This window comes from Heterocephalus glaber, unplaced genomic scaffold (genome assembly GCF_053883595.1).
Source record: "Heterocephalus glaber isolate CG9 unplaced genomic scaffold, H.glaber_assembly_v1.0 deba00000071, whole genome shotgun sequence".
NCBI classification, from domain to species: Eukaryota; Metazoa; Chordata; class Mammalia; order Rodentia; family Bathyergidae; genus Heterocephalus; species Heterocephalus glaber.
The window spans coordinates 9,001,476-9,024,785 of record NW_028258137.1 but is presented as its reverse complement, the minus strand read 5'-3'; the positions used below and the strand labels follow the sequence as shown (position 1 = coordinate 9,024,785).

General features: G+C 47.4%; 1 protein-coding gene across 2 annotated transcripts in view; it reads left to right on the top strand.

Moving 5' to 3' along the window:
* Positions 1 to 23,310, top strand: part of Vat1l (vesicle amine transport 1 like) — a 156,102-nt gene that overhangs the window by 64,514 nt on the left and 68,278 nt on the right. For both annotated transcript variants that reach the window (XM_004842814.3, XM_021256686.2), the window contains exons 4-7: positions 1,027 to 1,169; positions 11,850 to 11,953; positions 14,127 to 14,182; positions 18,101 to 18,295. In XM_004842814.3, the coding sequence (XP_004842871.1) occupies positions 1,027 to 1,169; positions 11,850 to 11,953; positions 14,127 to 14,182; positions 18,101 to 18,295 (498 nt within the window). The remainder of the gene's footprint in view (positions 1 to 1,026; positions 1,170 to 11,849; positions 11,954 to 14,126; positions 14,183 to 18,100; positions 18,296 to 23,310) is intronic.

The window sequence follows — 23,310 nt, the reverse complement described above, 5'->3', positions numbered from 1 at the left end:
ATTTCCCTCTGGACTATTTAGTACTTAAAATTTATGTTGACCTTTTCTTGATATGCCTGGACTTCTCAGCCCTGAATATAATATGCCCCTAAGCGGGGAAGAAAATTAAGATTTATTAAGTATCACGTTTTGTACCGAGACCTCGCCCTGCATTGTATAACACCTCATTTAACATCTCCCTGTAGCAGATGCCGTCAGCCACACACTATTTGCTCTGTACTCTGCATCTTGGAAATTGCTTCCTAGGGGTTTCCATGTGGCCACGGGACCCCATTTGGCCCATAATGACAAGCCACAGGTGCACACGAGTTGCTGCAGAGGCAGTCCTCAGCCAGTGTTGGATGGGCACATGCTGCGTGAATCAATACCCCACCTTCCTCACCCCTTGGTGGGGATGACTCTTAGGTCTATTCTGCACTTGCTCACGTTCCTCCATGGAATGAAGCTGTGGTGGCCGTGGTGAATCTGGGCTTGATAACACACCCTTCATCGGCTGCCTTTTTCATTGGTCTTAGTACTATGTTATTTTCTGAGAACATCTTCCAGACAAGTACCTACATTCAAATGTCCATGTCAGGGTCTGCTTCTGGGAGATCCAGACTAAGATGTCCCTCAGTGGTGCAGCAGCATTATTACCAGTTTACAGCTGCGCGTACATAAGTGATAGTGGAGTCTTGCTGCTGGGGTTTGTCTGACCCTCACTGACTTTTCTCTACACCAGCGATTGTCAACCAGGGCACATTAGTCTTCCGGAGAACATCTGGACATGTTTTTGGTTGTCACAACTAGAAGTAAAGTGCTGTGTGCACCTCACAGGTAGAGGCTAGGGAGCTTACAGTGCACACTTTAGCTTCTAGGACAAAGACTAATCCAACCTAAAAATGCCAGTACAGTAGCACCAAAGTTGTGAAAGCCTAGCGAGACAGGTTGCTAGGCAGCTGACACCACCTTGACCTGTGTTATACAGTACCTCACTTCACATGGTAGCTCTTGTGTGTGACTTGCCTATTTGTATGTCGTTTCCAGGGTCAAGCTGTGGCTCAGCTGTGTTCCACTATCCCCAACGTGACTGTCTTTGGGACAGCTTCCACTTTCAAGCATGAAGCAATCAAAGACTCTGTGACCCACCTCTTTGACAGAAATGCAGACTATGTGCAAGAAGTAAAAAGGTAAGAGGTTTGCTCCACAGAGCACCAGGCTGACCCTTGCTTATCTCTCAAAGAATAATCGCACTCAGTTAAAGGATGGCTGATAAAGTAATAGTAGTCAACCTTTATTGGAGGCTTAGTATTCTAGCTCTGTGCCCAGCGCGTCACATGATATCTCATCTAATCCTCTCAACTACCCTATTACTATTCCCATGGAACAAATCCATTAAGGAACTTTCAGAACTAATGTGTTAAAAGTTATTCTGGCTGTTACTACACTGCCTTAACACCTAGAAGTTTATTTCTCGTTGGGTGGATGATCATCTGTAAGGAGACTCCTGGGCTCAGGATCATTTCACCTGATGGTCCCACCATGGTCTTGGGTCTTACGGTCCTTTGCTTCTAGAAGGCAGATAAGAAATGACACTGAAGGGTCATGAGTGGGAGGTTTCTGTAGGTCAGACCCAGAAAGAACACACAGCCTCTTGTATTGGGTTCTGATGCTCAGGTCCTTGGCCATATCTTACTGAAAGCAAATAGGAAATATTACCCAGCTGTGTGTGCAGGCAGGTCTGGCACAGGTAGGAAGTGGTGAGGCCTGGATTGAAGCCAGGCATTTGGACTCGGAACCCGGTGCTTTCATCGTACAGAGTGCTTCTCTGCAGAGTGAGGCTTATGCTAAGGAGGAAGGGGGCTGTGTGGGGAGTGCTCTTGGAAGGGAGTCACAGGCACACATTCAGGAACTGGAGGGCCTCAGAGGTTGGGAGAAATGCAGAGAAGTATATCAGGGTGTAAGGCGAGAGATGTGTGATTATCTGATGTAATCATGGATATTGACAAAAGACCACTGGGGAGGAAAGGGAAGGAGGGACAGGAGATAATGCTGGGCAAGGAGACAGGTGCCACATGCATATAAAGACTTCATACAACTTAGGAAACAGACTTCAAGCTGTGTATGACCAAAGGCTCCTGATGGACTAATGTGACAGGAAGGTTTGGGCTTTGAGCAATCACGGGCAGAGTGTGGAAAGGTGGTGGGCAGGGTGATCAGTCTGCTGGCTGTCATAGCCTCCCGGGGCAGTGTTGGTTTATAACCAGATCCTTATTCCATCTGTGATCCCGAAGCTATTGATCGTGGCCAGGTGTGGGTGTCAATGCAGGGAATCAGATGGGAAACGCAGCTGCCTCCACAATTACAGATGATTTGTATGTCTTACCCCGGCTGCTGGTCAGCATTCCAGGCTCATTCCCAGGGCCTATTGGGCTCACAGCTCCAGAAGGGAATCGGAGATGGCAAAGGAGCCACTGTCTCAGTATTTCCATTTTCCAGCTCTCAGTTGTAAGGTATAAATGTATTAAGTTTCCCAGGCAGCATCCTCATAAAGAAACAATTTTCTCCACATCACAAATTAAGACGGGAAAGTGAAAGACCAGAGGATGGGAGAGCTGGTTGTCTGGGGAGATCAGCTTAGACTAGATTTGGTGAAACTTGGGGAGTTTCTTGTAAAGTCTGTGATGGACTGAGTTTTCAGGTTTGTTTTTACCATTTTAAATGTAGAGAATTGTATATAATTTAAGATTGTTCCAGTATTTCCAGCAGGACATGTAAAAGAGAGCTTTGAAACTAGATTTAGGAGTGGACTCTGTTTCTCGGATGTCCAGAGGCCACAGGGGAAACTTTAAGGACCTCGCTTTGTCTGAGGCCACAGCTACCGAGGAGTGCTTCACGCTGTGACCTGGAGTCTCTCAAGCTGTGGTTTGCAGAATGAACTCAAGCTACCGTTCTCCCCTTCTGTAATCTCTTCTCTCATCCTCTTATGGGACATTCTTGCCAGCACTGTTTTGTTATTCGTGCACCTGCTTAATAACCATGAGTGTCTGACGGGCTGTGTACCGCCCCATGGAGAGTAGACCAGCAATGACTGCCTCAAGAGTCACCTTCCTCATGGAGCTTGAGTCTGGTGGGGGGAGCAACAACAACAACAAAAACTATAAAGGGAAATAACTGATTTAGACTTTTTCTCTGTGCTCTGATGGAGCTGTTTGGAGTGCCAGGGAACAGCTGCAGATGGGGCAGTTGGACAAGGCATCAAGCAAAGACAACGTGAGCCTAGGGTTGAGGGCTGAAAAGATGGCCAGGGAAGAGCTTCTCAGAGTAGGGGAGCAGCATGTGCTTAGGAATCTGCTAGGAGGCCAGGGCGGAAGAAGGCCGTAGATTGTAGGGTTGGTACAAGAAGAGGGCCAGGAGCAGGAGCGCTCTGAAAACATGGCATTCCATAGCCGGGGTGCTGCTGCCCTCTCCACCCTGTCTCGTCTCCCTGCTGCCCTTGACCTGCTCCATTAGCCCGGGAACCAGTGGTTTCTACTGAGATCAGAAGAAGCTGAAGGCAGCAGCCCCTGAGCTAACCCAGCTCCCCACCACCTCCCTTCAAGTGTGACTGCTAACAGCTCACTGTAGTTGTAAGTGGAGACCCCAGGATTAGGTTAAAAATGACCAGGAAGTGTGAATATGGCGAGAGCCTCTGTCCAGTCCTCCTGCTGGCAGGAAATGGCCCTGAGTCAGGTCAGCATTGCAGCCACAGAGCTGCTCACTTCAGGACCCAGCGCTGCTCCTGTGTTGTGGTTAGAGTTCAGCAAGGTCAGCAGGGTGAATTATAGCACTGTCTATAACAGAGGAAACTCAGAGCCAGCCTCTATCACTAGCAGAAGGGAAACGGTGCTGTATCCCTGTGCTTAAGTATCACGCAGCCACTAGAAAGTGATAATTATGAAGGCTGTGTCACAAAATGAAAAAATGTCCGTGGTGGCAGATTGAGGGAAGAAGGCAGAAGGCCAGGTTCCCTCTACACTGAGATCACAGCTTTGCATAAATTCTCGGTGCATACGGATATAAGAGGAAAGGGGGAATGTCCAGGCACTAAGAAGCAATGGCAGGGTGGTACAGAGTGAGCCGGTCCTCTTCAGTGTTTGATCACAGATATGGCTACACTATTATCTATAAGATGAACTAGAAAAAAGTAATAAAGTAAAATGCCTTGAGATGAAAACCCTTTTATAAACAAGTCGGTCAACCTCTTTTGAATGCATTGTCAGCCTTGAGCCAGGAATGGTAAAAGAAGTAGAGAAAAAATATTTATGATACCGATTTTACCTTTATGTCCGTTACTTTCTCTGTGTTTGGGAGGAGAGAGAGAGAACTGCAAATAAAACCAAGCCAGAGTTAGAAACATTGAGTTATGGACTCCTGACTGTAAAGGCCTCTGGAATAAAGAAGGGAGAAAGATCAGAGAGATTGTCCAGATGGACAGCCCCAGGGCACATGCGAGGGAAGAAGTATGTCACTAGGTGGGGGAAGAATTCCAGGTATGGGGAGCTCAGGGAGGACAAGAAGGAGACCCAGCCTGCTGTGCTGGTCTCTTCCAGCCCCGCTGAGCCTTGATGAGCTGCCTTGTATGCACCTCACCCAACCCTGCAAGGCCATGGTGCCTCATTTTACACACAAGGAAACTGAGACTCAGGACCAGATTTGCCTCAGGTGTGGGATTCTATGAAGAGTTCTGCCAAACTTTTCTTGGGTTACAAAAAGAACCCGAGGAAGCTTTTGGGCAGGGAAGATGTGTTTGTTACCTTGTTGTTGATGGTTTCACGATTGGGGATTTATGTCCCAGATGTGGAATCGCACACTTTAGTACATGCAATTCAGTATACATCAGTTACTCATATATCGCCAAAAACTGCCTTTTAAACACTTAAATTTCATCTGGTGGGAAATGATACACAATACTATCTCAGACCTTATCTTCATTCATTCATTCATTCATTCATCAGATATTACTGATGCCTTCGTGTGAGCTACCCAGACACAAAAGTGAGCAAGACACACACGTCCCCATGTCCTGAGTGTCCAGACTAGTAGAGACAGATCATGAAATGAGCAATTGCAAGACAGGGACCTGAGGTCCTCATAGGCGAGCACAGGGCATGTGGGGAACCAGCACAGCAACATCTGCATGGAACCCATAGGACACGGAGGGGCTCATCTTGGCCCTCGCAAGCACTATGAATGGACACCATCCTTGTGTTTAAAGGAGGCAGCCAAGACATAGCCTGGCCAAGTCAGTTCTGCAGGCCTGCATGTGGTGGGCCTGACCCTCACCGGTCCTGGTCCAGAGCTGTGCTCTTTCCACCACTCACACTCTGTCTCCCAAAGGCATCTCCCAAAGCTTACCCCGGGCCAGCCCTGTCACCATCCAGCCATCAGACTGGATCAGGGCTTCTTCTGTCTGTACTGTGGATATTTGGAGCAGGCAGTGTCATGCTGTTGCTGGAGGCTGTCCTGTGCACTGCAGAGTGGTTAGAGCATCCCAGCTCTCTATCGCTGAGGTGTAGTAGCTGCTGCCTGTCTCCCAAGGCTTAGCAATGCAGAGTGTCTCCAGATGTTCCCCAGGAGGGTAAGCAGGACCACTGCTAGTTAAAAACCGCTGGAATGATGAGTGTTTGAGATGATGGATATACTAACTACCCTGATTTACTCATTACAGTACACATACTATATCAAAATATCACACTGCAGCCCACACGTATGTATAATTACTAAGTGTCAGCTGAGTTTTTCAAAGTAACAGAAAACCACTCGGAAGGCTTTTGGATCTGAAGCAGTGAAGCACTGTTATGAGAGATGAGTTTGTGAGAAAATGGACCAGCCATCAGGGAGAGGAGAGAGAGAAAAATAAGGGAGGGCAGAGCTTCGGGGGATTCTGAAAGAGGAGGCACAGGGACTGCTGACCGTGGGGAACCAGACCAGATGAGCTCAGGGCTTCTCCTCTTCATTAGACAGTGGCATCAGAAGCCTGGATGACACCCTGCAGACAGGATAAATACACTGAGAGTGCAACCTCCAGGGAAACTGGGGCTGCAGCTGGGGTGCGTGGTGGCCCCTCTCAAGCTCTTGCCCAGTGACTGCTATGAGGTGGCTCTGGAAATTGAGGAGATACAGACCCAGTTTAAGGAGCTCAAAGCCCATGGGGAAAGAATCTCATTTCCACAGGAGTGATGAGCTACTTGCTCAAATGTCTTGAGTCTCTAGATCCTGGTCAAAGAGGAGGCTGAGGGGTGCAACTTCAAAAAAACTCAGAGACCATCTGGCTTCCTGCTCCTCTGCACCCTCCATGCCTAGCACGATGCCCAGCAAGTCGTAGGTGCTTTTTAAAATAGTAGTGGGGATGTATGAGAATCTGTTGGCCTGGAGAGAATAGAAAGGGAAGGATCCAGAAGGGATTCCTGGAGGAGGTATTGCTGGGTACACGAGGGAGCCATCAGTAGTAAATATTTCCTGGAAAATCTATCATGCAGCAGCAGTGTACCTAGCACTTGTGAGAAGCCTACTGTGTGCTATTGATGGTTAAAGTTATGGCACCCATGAGTTCTCAGAGAAAAAGGAATTCAAAAAGAAAAAGCTGAGCAGAGAGCAAGGATCCAACTGGAAATCAAAGCCACAACAAAGAGAAATTCATTCCTTGGTGAGGTCCATGGGTTTCTCTCACTATGGCCACTCGAGAGAAATTCTACCCTGGTCCGTGTGGGTGGGGAACAGAGAGGCAGCATTCAGCATGGAGTCCAGGAGTGAGGGTGAAGGAGAGACAGACACCGAGGCCTGGGGTTAGCAATTCCAGCAGACCTTAGGAATTTGGCCTGGGGAACTCCTGGGCCAGGCTCTTTGGCTTTAAATCCATAGATGTTGATGCCAGCAGGGGAAAGCAGAGCAGAAGCCACTGCCCTTGTCTCTGCCCCCTGCCCTGCTCTTATTACACCTACACAGGTGATGTGAACACCTGGAAATGGGGCATAAGGACGCCTCAAGCCTCTGACAAGCTGTCCCCTCCATAGAATCCATTTTCAGGCTCATCCTGATGGAAAGGGGAGGGGGCACTTTTTAACTTTGCAACTCTGACCTGAAAGAGCATTTCCACCTGCAAAAGGAGCAGTGGCTGCCAGACAGGTGGACAGAAATGCCCACATCCTCATCCTCCAGACCACGGCAGTGAAGTCTGCCTCTGCCTAGCCTCTCCCAGCTTCTCTCCAGCCCAGACTCTCAAGAAGGTACAGTGACAGCTGGAGGGAGGAGAAGGGGCTTCCCTGACCCTCTGCCATGTGCAGTCCCTGTGGCTCAGTGTAGAAAAGGGAGGGTCGGGTGCCTGAACACACGGGGGGTCCCAGTCTTTTCCATGGGACCATAGTAGAGCAGCCCCAGGAGCCCACATGCCTAGTGGTGACAGGGGTGGTCCCCGGGCTGAAGACCTTCTCTGGTTCCGTGGCTCCCCCTGGTTTCTAGGGGTGAACACATCCACCCAGGGCCTCCCTCGAGTTCTCTGCCTTGAGCCCCGGATAAGTCACTGCTGATTCTTCTTTCATCGGAAGTCAAAGGCTTCCACGAGGCAGGAGTGCAGTATGCCTGGGGACTTCTCAGCCCTGTGCCTGACCTGACGGGTGCTGCTGGGTGTGAAACATGCTGCCCAGGACAGACAAGAGTCTCCAGCTTGGCTCAGTTGGTTTCTGGGTTTAGAGGCCTCCACCCACCCTAAAGGCTGTTTGGGTCAATGGTTGGTTTGTTAAGGTTTTGCATACTCTTTCTTTTCTATCCCTTTTGCCAAATAAAAGATCCTCTTAAATTGGGCCATTCTGACAGAAGGTCGTAAAAGCTGCCGATGGACCTGGTGATTATCATGAGCTGCTCTGTACTCCCCCTGCATCCATTCATACACACTTCCCCAGGTGGCCCTCACCATGGTCCCCTTTCACAAAGGAGGAAATCTAGGCACAGACTTTAACTCCCCTGAGGTCAGGCAGCAAGTTAAGTGGCAGAACTAAATGCTTCGGGCTGAGACAAAATTCACAATCCAAACCCCAGTACTACACTGCCCTTAAGCCCTCGGCCCCTATCTGCCCACCTTCGTGGCAGCTGTTGGCCATGGGAGCCAGTCCACGGGGGCCAGGACTCCTCCTAGCCAGGGTGGGTGTTCCAAAGCCTTGGCCCAGCCCCTGGGCCACACTGTTATTCTCTTCTCTGAGAAATGACTTCGCGTAGTCCCTTGGCCAATTCTTGCTCACCTGTCAACATCACACACAATGTCACCTTCCCAAGCTCATGGGCCGCTGTACTGGAGCAATGGTCTCTGTGTCTGCTGTCACCCCTGTCTCCCTGTCTTAATATTTTTGCTGCTATAATAGGATGCCACAGACTGGGTGACATAGTGGGATTAGAGATCTTTTGCTCAGAATTCTGGAGCCTGACAACCAAGATCAAGACATCAGCAGGTTTGGTTTCTGACAAGGACCCGATCTTTGCTTACAAGTGCTTTGTGAACACTGCATCCTCCCGAGGGAGGAACCCTTATGGTAGAAGAGAAGCACAGCAGGACAGGGACCAAGAGGGAGCTGGGCCCAGCCTTTTAAGAGAACCCACTCGGTGATAATAACCCCCCAGTGTTGATCCATTCATCTGAGTGAGCAGATCCTCGTGGCCTAAGCGCCTGCCAGAGTCCCACCTCTTAGTACTATTATGGCGATGACTCGGCATCCAAACAAGAGGGCTGGGGAGGTGGACAGACAAACCCCAGCCCTCCCCCAGCACCCAAACTCCTGGGTTAGGGTGAACTTGAGCAAGAAGCAAGCACTCAGCAAATGGTTGTCAGCGGCTGAGAATCTCGGGCAAATGCATTGACCGTAACCTTGCCTCTCCTATAATCTGGCTGGAGGAGAGATCTCTGGAAACTACAAGTGGTTTAACCGGGATGTTAGAATAATATGGCTCGACTCTGGATATACACATATTTCAGACAAAATTTAATGCTGGATCTTGCAAAGAGTACGCTCAATAGACTGCTCCCCAGAGCTGCCTGTGAAGGAGATACTGCCTTCAGTGCAGAGGCTTCAAGGTTTATTAACTCTTCAATTCTGAATGGTGAAAAGGCCCTCAGTCTTGGAGTTAAACTATACCTAGGATTCCATTCCATCTGCACGAGTTACATAAGCTTGGGCAAGGTGGCTCTATCTGTGAGCCTCAGTTTCTGCATCAGAAAAGTGAAGCGCGGATTCCAGCCTCATAGGGTTGCCGTGAGGACCAATGATGAAATAGCTCTGAAATGCACACTCCCTTTCCAACATACATGTGTACACAGAGAGGATGCCAGTCTTAAAGTGTTTTTTTCCTCTTTTTATGCATCCATTTAATCAAGAAAGATTTGTTGGGGATCAGTGCATGTCCACCAGGAAAAAAGCACTATGGCAATAATACTGGATATAACAATAACTGACACAAACATAGTCCCTGAATTATGGGCTTATGTTTTAGTGGAAAAGTCAGTTAGTAAGTAAGCAAATAAGCAAAATAAATACAGCCCATAATGGTAACTAAAAAGTCCTCCAGTGTAGACACTGGTACATGAAGGGAAGTAAAGCAAAGATCATTTAAGGGGGAGCAGGCCTGCTGCTGCTCCTGGCGAGGTGGATGAGGTGGCTGGTTACTCCTCTGGGAAGGTTAGGTGGGAGTGAGACCTGATGGATGAGAAGGAGCCAGCTGGGCAAAGGTGCTCCAGGAAGACATTACAACACATGCAAAGGCCCTGAGGTAGAAAAGTCCTAGGGAAGAGTTGGAAGGCCAAAACTCCATGGGCAGTTAGTGGGAGGTGAAGATGGCGAGGTAGGTTGGAGTTTATAGGCCCCTCAGTGCTGTGAGCACCCCTGTGTTTCTGCAGAAGCAGTCTGGAGGATAGGACAGGCGGACAGGAGGGGGCGGCTAATACAAGGAGGCGTGCATGGCAGTTTGTGGGGAAAATGGAGCAGCAAGTGGGGTACACATGTGAGGCGCATCAGAGCGGAAGTGGGCAGGAGGGGCTGGACGGACCCATCAGGGTGCTGGGCCTAACCTTCGTGAGGCCGCTCCTGGTCATGGGCAGGGTGTCCTCCAGGCAAGGGGAGAGTCTGGGGAAATGGAGGTCAGCTGCCAGGAGGGTGGGCTGGGAGAAGCAGAGCAGAATCCCACTCCCTCGGGAGTCAGCAGACTTGGCAGAAACCAGAGCCAGACAGAATAAAGGAGTCAGGAAATCATCCCCAGCCTGTCCTGCAAGGTGACAACTTCATCACCAGCTCTGACCTCTCAGGTGAGGCTTCAGGACACACCTGGGCGTGTAAGCGTTCTGCGAGGCCAGAAGCTAAGCTGAGCTCTCAGTCCCTGGTAATGGATTTTAGAAATGACTCAATGGCTTTTGAAAGACATAAGCACATCAGGACTCAGCTGCCATGGAGCCTGGGGCAGCCAAATCAGTGTCTGAACCTAAGAGATGTGGGTGCAGTTTCCTAGTTAGTGACCCTGTGGAAACAGGACCTGTGTCCCACAGCACCTGGATTTTGCTGGGGTTGAGGAGGGGTAGAAAAATGAAGATATTTGCTAAGACAAGATGATTCTGCATGTTCACGGACTTGAAGAACTATCACCCCTGTCTGAACAGGGCAGAGCTGGCCACAGCAGGGCTCTCTGTGGGCAGGATGTCTCCTCTACAAACTCCTGTTCTATGGCTCCTCCTGTAAAATATCGTCTAGCAGCAGAAACCCAGTAAATGTTTGTTCAGTGCATTCAGCGAGGGACTCAATGGAGGTATAAAGAATTGAGTTGAGGTCGGCCAATGTTTTGTCTGCCCAGTGGAGCTCAAATGTGTGTTCTCTGTACTGTACAACCTTCCATCATTAAAGGAAGACTCTGTTTATTTAACCCTTTTCTTCTGTGCATCAACTTTAGACTGGACCTTGAAGCTAGATGAAGAGAAGCTTAGATGTTAGATCAGTGTGCCTCCCTGCCAGACCATAGCTCCATGATACAGGGATCGTGTTGATTTGGGGCCTGACTATCTCAGCACCTTGGACAGAGCCTGGCAGATCCCTCTTGTTTCACAAATAGGAATTGTCAGCTGATTCCCCAAATGACTGTTCTCTGGAGACCCTGGCAGGAGCATTCTCTTCTTACCACAGACAAACATATCAGCTCCACTTTACAATGGAGAAAGCCAAGACTCAGAGCAGTTGAGTGAGGCATCAGGGTACAAACTCAGGCCCTCTGTCTCCAGGGTCCTTGTGCATCTATCTACGCCAGACTGGTTCCTGGGATCAGATACCAGCTAGGATCTTAGCTGCCTCCAGCTTTGGGAAATTCTTATATAGAAAGTCTCTGTCTTACAACGGTTGGACTTAGGGCTTCCTGAATTAAGTTGGTGCAAAAGCAATATGCATTTAGCAGAACTCATACTTCAGATTTTGAGTTTTAGTCTTTTATGGGGCTAGCAATATGCCTCATTCACAATTCTGGGCAAGAAGAGCAAATCTCAGTTCCCCATCAGCCAGCTGATCATGAGGATAAACCACTGATATCTCGAGTGTGTGTAGTTGTGTACAGGATTGTGTTGCTGAGCTGTGATGTTCAGTAAGTTAGGTGGATTAATACATTTTCAATCCAGGATGTTTTCAAATTACTCATCGGGATGTCACCCGTGGTAAGTCAGGGTACACTGGTAGTTAGAGGACAAACCTGCCTCCCTGGACACTCACTGTTTCTGATTTTGGGAATGAAATGATATGACACGGGAAGGGATAGGGCCCACAGTTTGATGGCTGGAAGGTTACAGTATTTTGCTTTGTCTTCTCATCATTTAGAATCTCTGCGGAAGGTGTGGACATCGTCTTGGATTGCCTGTGTGGGGACAACACTGGGAAAGGTCTCAGTCTTCTCAAGCCCCTTGGGACCTACATTTTATATGGTGAGTGCCACACCAAAGCAGGAAGGAGATGGCCAGCAACAGAAAACACTGTGCTTGTGCCAGAGACAGGTTGGGAAGGTGTATTGTGCTGATATGCCGGGCTAGTGGGATTGTGTGCATGGAGGGGTAATTTCAAAACATTTTTAACATATTAATATTCCTGTTAGTTGTTTTCATTATCAAAATAGTTCAGGTGCATATTGCCTGATATCCTATCATTTTTAAAAAGGCTGTGTCAAGGCTGAGCCAATATAATGATTGAGAGGAGTAGAAAAATTAAATAAGTTTGACCCATAGTGGGTGGAACAGGTAGGAAATACCAGTGGCTACAAGAGACGTTCAGGAACTGAAGACATAAAGGATGCACAGTAGGATGGAGGAGGATGGGTAGGAGGTGGGAGGCCCCGAGGGATTCTTCACCATTGGTCATGAACCGGCAGAGCCCAGTTCTCCTTCCTCTAGTCCTGTCTTGAATGTCCCACCAAGGTCTGCCTGGCTTGGATGGCGCACTGGTCTACCCCGGCTGCCCTGCCTCTGCATCCATGTCTCTGCTCTCAAGTGTGCAGGAGGTTTATGAAAGCACCTGGAAGCAAGTTCTCCCCCAAGAAAATGAGACCTACAGCATCCCCCTTCCTCTTCTCTTTCTTCTCTATCTCTCGCGCGTAAGCTCATTTCAACGTCAGCCTCCACAAGGTCGAAAAGGCATGTATGAAGCCAGTTGTCATTTTTCCAAAGCAAAATGATACTGGAGTGATGAAATCTGAGATCCTCGGCTACTCTGTGCCCTGTAGGTATAATAGAAATTGAGCCTTACCTCTGGGTATCTCAGGAAAAAATACTCATTTTCTGCTACTAGCTGAAGAGCTTATAAAAGAAATATTTCAGGGGTGTAAATATCTTTTTGGCATCATGAGATCATTAAAACAAAAAGAGTGGAGCTCCCCAGAGGTGAGTAAACACCCGTTGCTGGAGTGTTGTGATAATTTCTATTGTGGCCATAATTATTTTATCGTTGTTATTATTATTATTACTATTATCATTATTGACAAGAGATCCAGTAGAAGTGAGAGGACTTTGTAAGGATATGGGATATGACTAATGAACTGCAGGTGGACAATTTGTTCATCATTAATTCTCATTTGCCAGGAGTTATTTTTTGCCCCAGTTCCATGATGTCATTTTGGTGAAATTTGACTTAATTATCTCACAATTATCTAATTCATGACATTGATTTCTTGGTTTCTCCATAATAGAAGCCTTGTACTCTAATGCCCGGTGACAGTCACACCATAAAAGTGGAAGCAGTGGTTAGCTAACTTGCTACCAGTTTAACTAGGCCAAATAATTAAATTTAAAACATGCATTGTTGTTTCCTTAAATAACTGTTCTTTAAGACCTTACTCTCGAATCCTCGGGAACAAGCCAGGAAAATCATTGAAAAGGCTTCAATATGGTATCTGAATGTTCGCAATATTGTTAAAAATCCTCTCATCCTCCCACCTTACCAATCCCCAAAAGGAGTCTTTTCTCTCTCTCTCTCTCTGAGTATCTCAGGGACTCTTTCTCAACTCCACTTCCTGTCTGCCCCGGGAAAATTGCTTGTTCTAATTAGCAAAACCCAGTTTCTCATACATATAACACAAGTGACTCTCACTTCTCTCCCCAAACCTCGCGACTTCTGACCCTATTTCTACCCTCATGTGCCTTTTTCTGTACCTCATTTTTCATCCATCCAACTCCCTTCCGCCTCCCCCATCACTTAAGTGTCCAGCTTAGATCAGAGCTCCAAGTCTCTCGCTTGCCTGGGAATCGAACTCAGATCCATAAAGTAGGTTCCCAGAGGAGTTCATTTCTCAGTTTCACAGAACAGAACCAAGAAGACATTTCAGCAACCCACCATTTCATTAAAATATTGGCCTAAATCACCCTTTCCTGCATGCCCAGTTTTCTAAAGTAATGAAACAGTCATGACGACAGATGTCACCTCCTCTGTGAACCAATGACATCCAGCTAAAATGGTCAATTTGATGCCTTGCTCCCATTTCCCTCATTTTTCTCAAGGAATTCAATTTGCTTTTAAGCTTTTGGAAGTTCGGCACCAAATGCATCTTTGTCACCAAGTGATGTTGATTATCGTTGGCAGCTGCTTGATTTGGGAATCTTTGATTTGCAGGCTCATCCAACATGGTGACTGGAGAAACGAAGAGCTTCTTCAGCTTTGCGAGATCAGTAAGTGTCCTCCGTGTCCAAGGCGCTATGCTATCCGCATGCCGTGTGCCCTCCTTCCACTGACCTAATGTTGCTTGTTGGCAGTCTGCATCATTCATTGTCAGTGTAGCCCAAAGCCTGGCACCGGGCAGAGCCAGGACCTGAGCTATAGCCGGGAGTACAGTGAAACCCGAGAAAGCTTCATTTTGATTTCTACTGCGACTGGGTGTTAGTGTTTTTAATCATGAGTCACAAATGATCTTAGCGATAGTGCATTTTATTTGCCCCGTATGGTGGCCAGCCTTTCAGTTTGGCCACTTTCTGACCAGGTCTCTGGGGACTCCTGAGATTTCTCTGTGTCCCCATCTGACTGAGTTGGAGCTGCACCTGGGGAACCCCACTACTTTAACCAGCTCTGCGTATGTGATCACTTTGTCTGCCAATGAGAAGCCTTATCTCTGGGCATTTGCCGCACTATGCATCTACTCAGATGTAAATTCCCATCTCGAGCTATTCATGCTAGAGTTAAATTAATCTGGGCTTACATATTTTATTTCCACCCCACCCCACAGCAAAGACTGCTGCTTCTCACAAGGGCTGGCCTTTGTCCACTCTGCTCTCAGCCTCTGGTGCAGCCAGTACAGCAATAGGTGTATCTCTCTCTTCGGAAGCATTTTCTAAGCACCTACTATTTGTGGTGCTGCCCCAGGCAATGAGGTCTCACAGTGAATGAGGTGGTGTGTGTGGGCCCATGTGGCTTTTACATTCTAATGAGAGACACAAACTGAACAGAAGGAAGACATATTAATAACACGATGTAAATGGCTGCCAACCCTCAGGAGGGGAGAGAAACAGGTGCTGCACTAGAAAATAGCAGAATGTAACAGAGGCCTTTGGAATTGAATGGTCAGGCTAAGCCGTAGGAGGATTAGACCCCATGGTAGGTGTGGCATGGTGGGCCATTCATATGCTCCCTAAACGCCAGTGCTGGCAGCCATTCCTGATGGCTAGAAGACTACTTCCTGGACCTGTGAGAGTAAATCTAAGGGTCTCTTTTTGCACTGAAGTCTGCGTCAAGGGTCTTGAGTATTAAAGGGTCTACAGGAGGCGCAAGAGTGGAGCGTATGCAAGGATGCCCCCTTCAGGTCCTGAAAGCCAGGCGCTATGCCACGAACAGCTGTACATGCCGGGATGCCATTAATGTGCTGCTGCCAGCCTGCGTGGATATCCAAATTATGTACAATTGTAAGAAACGTTTCCCTTTCTCCCCTAAATGCATGATCCCAGCACACACCGCTAATGAAATAATTGCAGCATGCCATATTCGTGAAGGCATTCATAAAACACAGCCCGGAGGGAGATGCCGAAACCATTCACTGCCCAAACCAGGGGTGCCCCTTATGCTTGGTAGCTGGAGGTCCCGGATGAAGGCTTTTTCCCAGTGGGTTAGAAATGAATTGAAGAGAGGGCATTGCCAAGGCACAGAAAGATGGCTCTGCTCTGAAGGGTTCTAGAAACAAATTCTTCTCTATCCACTCATGAAAAGCACATTTGGAATCACGCGGATTTCTCACTCACCATCTTCCTTGTGGTCCCTCTGTGTTGCTGCAAGCTTTTGCTGCACTCTGTTAAACATTTGCTTTCAGGCCGTAAGAATGATGAGACAAACAGATGAGGCTCACATTTAGAGAGCAGTCTTACTCCAGATTTGGGCTCTTATTCACTAAATCAAAAACGCCCCTTTCAAATTGAGATAATGAAAATTGTCTATAGAGTACCTAGCACATCAGACACTGGTCTAAGCAATATAGACATGAACACATTTGCTACTCGCAATAACCCCAAGATGCACGAGAGGAAAGTGAGCACAGAGAGGTTATGTTACTTGCCTAAAGCCACACAGCAGGTCAACGGCACCAGCTCTAGAATTCTGTTCACCGCCAGTATGCAAGAGTTGCAGATCTAGCAAGGATTTATTCCACAAATATTCACTAAGGCATTGCACACAAGCCACAAATCAAGTTATTAGTCATCTTTCCACCTTTGCTTTATAGCAAGAATCTCATGGGCAAACGCATGGCTTCTTTTGAACTGCCCTCTTCCCATGCACCCTTGCCGAATGTATTTTGGTAAGGCATTTTTTGCGTGAACTCATCCTTGTTTTCAACCTATCTTTCCGTACTTGTCTCCCCAACATGACTTCCTCAATGAAAAAAAAAAATTTTTTTTTTTACTTTTATGGGCCTCTTCAATTCTTTTTGGAAAGAGGCAGAATACAATAAGCATATTAATAACCTAAATAATATAACTCTTCCTAAGCGACCCTCACATTCCTCTTTGCATTGGAAACTGATAGTAAACATGTCACCTGTTAGAACCCCCCAGAAACTGGAAGTCTGGATGTCTAACCTGTAGCCAGCCCGAGAGGAAAAGTCAGCACAAAGCAGTCCGATAACCATTTCTGCAGGCATGGGTTTATTTTGTTGTCTGAAGCAGGAGATGAGAGACTGGAAATAGAGCCGCCACATGGACCAGTGGTGCAGACCCCTCCTCAGGCTTTGGTCAGTGGTTTCTCAGCTTTGGTGCTGTCTGTATTTGGGGCTGGGCTGTTCCTTGTCATGCAGACCATCCTGGGCACTGTTGGATGTTCAGCACATCCCTGGCTTCTATGGGCAGGGTACCGCAGCACCTCTCCTCCCTAGAATCACAACGGGAATTGTCCCCCGGCATCACCAGGTCCTCTGGGGGTACAGCTGCCCCCAGTCAAGAAGCACGGCTTAGCCCCAACACTTGGGCTTCACTGCTCCTCCTTCTTCTTCCTAAGTCACCCTCCTGTGCTCTTCCTACCCAGGGGTCCTACGTATCTGTCCAGGTCCAAGTGTGTCCAACCTGCAGCCCAGGAGCTGCTTGCTCTTTTCTTTTTTTTAAGTTATAATAAAAATATTTTAAAATAAAGGAAGTTTGTTGCTTAGGTACATTAACTATATTATATATATAATATATATATATATATGGCCCAAGACGATTCCTCTTTACACAGTTCAACTCGGGCAACCCAGTGACCCAGGGAAGCTCTTCGCATTTTCCTCTCTCAGGAAATCTGCTCCTGCAATCATGAGGTCACCTCCACCAACCCCCCCAGCACTTACAAACTTCTCTGCATCCTGCTTCCTTCGCCAACCCCATCCTCACCATCACCATTGACTAAGATGAATCTTTTACACTTTGTTCTCCCAGAAGACATAAGAAGCTGTGTTCTATCACTGCGGTCAGTTGAGGAAAACAAAGCAGAGAGAGAAATAATACCAGAGAGTAAATTGTCAAGCCGAGATTCAACTCCAGAGTGGATGGGCTGAAACATATGCCTAATGTTCCAACTGCATATGGCCTGGTACAGATTGAATAACCCTTATCCAAAATGCTTGGGGCCAGAATTGTTTTGGACTTTGGATTTTTTAAGTTTTTCGATATTTGTACATACATAATGAGGTGCCTTGGTGGTTAAGATCCAAGTCTAGACATGGAATTCATGTTAGTGTCAGGTACATTTTATCCACATAAGCCTAAAGGTAATTTTATACAATATTTTCAGTATATGTGCAATTTGACAGCAGAATTTCTTCTGTGGCATCATGTTGATACTCAAAAAGTTTCAGATTTTGGAACATTGTGGATTTAGGGGTTAGGGATACTTGGTTTTGGGCTCTGTCCCCTACCTCCATCCTGTACTTCGTATAAGCATCTCTGTCTTGTCATCCATGCACTGTAACGATGCCTAGCAAGATGGATTCTTAAAAAGTAAAACACCAAGAGCTGCCTTAGGCCAGCTGAAATTTGCCCAGCTCTGCCCCCTGTCCCCTTTGCAAAGCCCAGGACAATGGCAATGCCTCTGATCTGACCCAGTGTGGCACCTGTAACCAGCACCGTCTCTCCTTCCAGTGGTGGCAGGTGGAGAAAGTGAACCCCATCAAGCTGTACGAAGAGAACAAAGTCATCGCGGGGTTTTCCCTCTTAAACCTGCTCTTCAAACAGGGCCGCGCGGGCCTCATTCGAGGAGTGGTGGACAAACTTATAGGGCTCTACAACCAGAAGAACATCAAGCCCGTGGTGGACTCCTTGTGGGCCCTGGAGGAGGTAAGAGTGCAGTTTTCCCACCCCAGGCGACTGCTTCTCTTAGCCCATGCAGGTGTAGGCGCCAGGTACAGTCTCGAACTAATGTCTTTTCTCTGAGTTCATTTTAAGTGTGGGTCCTAACGGTCACTGTCCCATTGGGTGGGGCTTGTCAGGGATGCCATCACTCTGTGAGTGTATAAAAGACCAAGGCCAGGGCTGACAATAGCCCTGAGCTGAAATGCTTTGTGTTGTGCTGAGCTGGTGCCCAGAGCCCTGTGAGATGCTGTCAGCTACTGCAATGGATATTGTGATTCTTGCTGGATTGTTGGGTCTGGTGTTGGATTGAGTGTTTTTGTTAATGGAGCTGCTAAAAGTTCTGGTGTTTGAAAGCATTCCTTGATCATGAAAAATTAAGAAAACTCAATGTTGCCTTCAAGGATGCGGAAGCATTAGCTGGTTCTGTGGGTCCCCAAGGTACTTGTGGGGGGCGTGGCCTAGAAGATCCTTCAGTACCCAGGCAGGATGACACGGGCACCCATCGCAGTGACTTCTTGGAGGACAAATGAAGGATGTGGTCTGGGTTCCAAGAGACATTTTCCTAAGAAACTTTCTAAGTTGGGCTTCCACAACCTTGACTTTGGGTGCCGTGAGACCCCTAAAAGCTTCTTTCTTATGTCATTTTGTACTTTATTAGTGTATATTAGCTGTACAGAATAATTGTTTTCTGTTCACATGTGCCTATAGCATCCTTGATTTCCACCCCCATGACTGCCCTTCTCCTTTCATCCCTCCCCCGCTCCTGATCCCTCCTCTTTACTCTTTCCTCTTCTAGTTGGGAAAAAGGAACCTACTACACTGTTGGTGGTAATGTAAACTAGTACAGGCATTATGCAAATCGGCATGGAGACTCCTCAAATAACTAAAAATAAAGATACCAGTTGATCCAGCTACACCACTCCTTGGTATATTCCCAAAAGAACTAAATTTAGCATGCTACAGAGATACTTGCGTACCCATGTTTATTGCAGGAAAATTCAGATGAGTGGTTGATGCTGGTCAACAGATGAATGGATAAAGAAATGTGGTATATTGATACAATGGGATATTACTCAGCCATGAAGAAGAACAAAATCATGTCATTTCCTGGAAAATGGATTTAACTCAAGGCCACAGTGTTAAATGAAATAAGCCAAACTCAGAAAGAAGAATATCCCATTGTCTCTCACAGGTGGAATCTAAAAAACATTTTTAAATATGTGTAATATGTATTTATTTGTTTTACATTTTCCATGGGTGAGGTCCCTTATGGTAGGAGGACTTCTTTCTTTTACTTTTGGGAGCCTCTGGCACCTGTAAAAGATGTAGCAAACACGAAGTTTTATGGGAGAGATAGGGAGTGTGGTCCTAGGGAGAAGCTGTTGCTATTTGCCTGATAGATTAAATTGCACAAATCCAGTGGCTCCTCCAACAATGGAATCCTCCCAGAAGGGTTTTGGCTGAATAACTGCGTAACCTGATACAATCGGCCCTGGATCTGTGGACCAGGATGGTGTCTGTGTATGTCTCTTTGGCCCTGAAGTATCAGAGATGGTCTTTAAAAACGCAGCCAATCCAAAACCACGTTTCTTATGATACAAGAAATATACACTCATTACAGGAAACTCTTGAGTTAACCAGAAATATGAGGAGAGAATAAATAGCACATCTACATTCCAGAAAGGGATAATGTCATTAGCATTTGGTTTGCTTCCTTCTAGTCTTTTTTTCTCCTGCGGATGCTTGCTGTGATTCAATTTATTGCTAAATCGAATCAGACATGAATCTTCCCTTTCTGCAGTGTAATTGCCAAGATGGTTAGCCTCTTGTTACAGTTTTCCTGAAAATGTTTTTAATTGAATGAGTCAAGCATCCACATGGTTCATTGTGGCATCCCAGTGGAATAGTGAAGAGCGGGGGTCCATGGAAGCAGGGAAGAGAGACAGAGAGGAGAGAAAGAGGAAGTAGTATAGACTAGGACGAAAAGATGAACTCATACATGGGGCAAGAGAAGGGACTTATGCTTATACTCAAAGAACCCTTCAAGCCTGTTAGTGTCTAATTAGGATTGAAATCTAAGAGAGGGTCCAGGTGGCCCACTGGGTTCTTATTTCTTGTATTTGAAATCATTCCTCCTATTACCATGGTAATGGAATCCCCAAATATTTATCAAGTGACTACTATGTACCCAGTACTATACAGATGCTGAAGATACAGTGGTAAATAGATGGCTAAGACCCCTGGGCTCCCTGGAACTTTTGTTCAGAGGAAGGGGGGGATGCAGGTTGACATATTGCCAACTGTAGTAAGTTCTTGGGAGGAGCTAAATTAGGATATATATTGGAAACCGGGTAGAGTGGGGAGACTCACTTCCCACAGAGCACAATTTCTTAACCTTTATCCATTGATGCATCCATTAGGAGCCTTTTTAGATGTTTTTTTTTTTCCTTATCAACCCCTTCATGAAATTGTAATACTGTGTATGTGTGTTCTGCATGCGTACCGTGCTTTATATATTCAAAATAAGACATTTTTTATCCCCCCAAAACCAGTTTCTGCCTCTTTGGGGTGGTTTTGGGTGGTATAATATCCACTGCTGCAGAGTAACTCTGAAGAACAAGGGTTTCTTGGAGAAATGTCCTTTGAACTGAGACATGAAGAAGGCAGAAACCTGTGGGAAAAGGATTTTAGGCAATAAGACCCTCACCAGCCAAGGAAAGACCATCTTGGTGAACTTGGGGTGTCTTGAGGTGAGCCAGGAGGGGATGGTATCCACGCAGCCTGGCTAGCTCAGCAAGGAAGGGAATCTGAGTTGTACTCTCAGGACCATAGGAGGCTGGAAGAGAGGCAGGGTCAGGAGGCGCCATGGCCTGGTCCCAAGGGCATTCTCCACCAGGGAGAGGCTGGCATAGCTAGGGAGGGCTCTGGGCAATTACAGAAGTCAAATATTCAAGGAAGACCTTGGTCCAACTAGGGAACAGGAAAGGCACAGGGAATACAGCCCAGGGTCCTCACAGCAGGCCAATGTGGCTGTCCTCTGGGAGTGCCTGAGTGGAGTTCATCACAGCACTCTCTGCTGGGGGACACGTTGCTCTGTGCAGGCTGCACTTGGGTCCAGACTGGCTGGAGGGCGGAGCCCACCAATGGTCCCCAGCAGAGGGCCCAGGGCCAGCACTGACTGCAGCAGGAAACCTGAGGCTTCAGAGTGCTTGGCTGAGCCATGGACCATGTGACGGGAAGTCTGGGACGTTACCTGGAATCCACCCGCATCCTCCCACCTCCACTCAGTGTTAGTATAGGAGTTGCATTTGCTCCTGACAGGTCCTGCGCTTCCACGTGGCCCTTCACCAGGGCTATCTGAGTGGACTCAGCAATACCTAACCCAGACCATGCTCCACCAGGCTTCCTGTCCCCCCATGAACCTTACCCAGGTCCATTAGGTTCTGGCCTGTGTGACTCCCACCCCCACCCCAACACAATCACTTTTTCACCTCCCCATCCTTCCAAGCCATGTAGGGTTCTTGGCCTTGAACCCACCCATGCCTTTCCTGTCTCAAGTCTCTTAACAAGCTGCTCCTCTGTGTTGAACACTCCTCTTCCTAATTTTTGCCAATCTGCCTTCTTTTCATTACTCATGTCTCAGCTTCAATATAACCTATTGGAAAGCTGAGGCAGGACAATTCCAAGTTCAAGCCCACCCTGGGCAACTTAACAACTTAGTGAGACCCTGTCTCAAAATTAAAAATTTCGAAAAGGTCTGGGGTTGTAGCTTTGTGTAGAAACCCTGGCTTCAAGGCCAGTACCTCAAGGATGCACGAGCGCGTGTGCACGCGCACACACACACACACACACACACGCACACACACGACCTATTCAGAGAAGCCTTTCCTACCTCCACTTTTTAAAAGGAGCCTTTTCTCCTTGGTCACTCTCTTTCCTTTCGCCCGGTTGATACTCACCACTGTACTTATCACTGCTTGAAATTGTCTTGTTCTTTGTTTATTGATGTCTGTAGACTCTTGCCTCCCTCCCTCCCACCAGAACACAAAGCCTGACGAGGAAGGACCTGCACGGGGCTGTGCCAGACCCCAGTACCTGTCACTGGGCAGACGCTCTCTACGTTCCTATTACATGAGTGAATTAATGTGCCCATCAGCATGGGAATATGACTAGTTGGATACATTCTAGGTTTAAGGATAACTATTTGTGGAATGAATGAATGAATGAAAAGAGAATGAATGTACAACTTTACTTGAAGAAGATACTAGAAGCTGGATGTGGTGGTGCACACCTCTAATCCCAACTCTTGGGAGGCTGTGGGAGGAGGATCAGGAGTTCAAGGCCAGCCTGGGTTACACAGGGAGACCCTGTCTCACAAACCAAAACAATCAATCAGACAGTCAATTAATAAGATATTATTCTTTGAGAGAGGGTTTCTCAAAAAAAGGTCACAATTTCTCACAGGGCATGATGGGTATTTTGGACTAATTCCTTGTGGGGGGCGGGGTCTGCCCTATGCACTGTAGGAAGATTAGCAGCATCCCTGGCCTCTACCCTTGAGATGCCAGTAGCACCCAGCCAGCTGTGGCTGTGAAAAAAATGCCTCCAGACACTGTCAGATGTCCCCAGGTGGGCCAAGGAGTGCAAGCAGAATCACCTCCCACTGATAACCAGCGCCCTAGAGGAAGCCATGATGGTTACTACGGTCACCAGCAAAACAAAGGAACCATAAATCCCGACAGCAGGCTGGTCCTCCACGGAAGGGAGACAGACAGCTGCTGCTTGTTTGCCAGCAAAAGCAGGGAGGCCACTCTTGAGTGCTGCCCACCAACTTTCTGGGGCTTCTTTTCCACAGTATTTACGGACATCTGTTTAAAGCTTGGGCGGACACGGCTATTTATCAAACCCATGCCGCTCTTCTGGCCTTGCAGGGTGCATAGCGTGCTTATTACTTGCGAACCTCGGGAGGAGGACTATAATGATTTTTCCTCTCCCCTTTG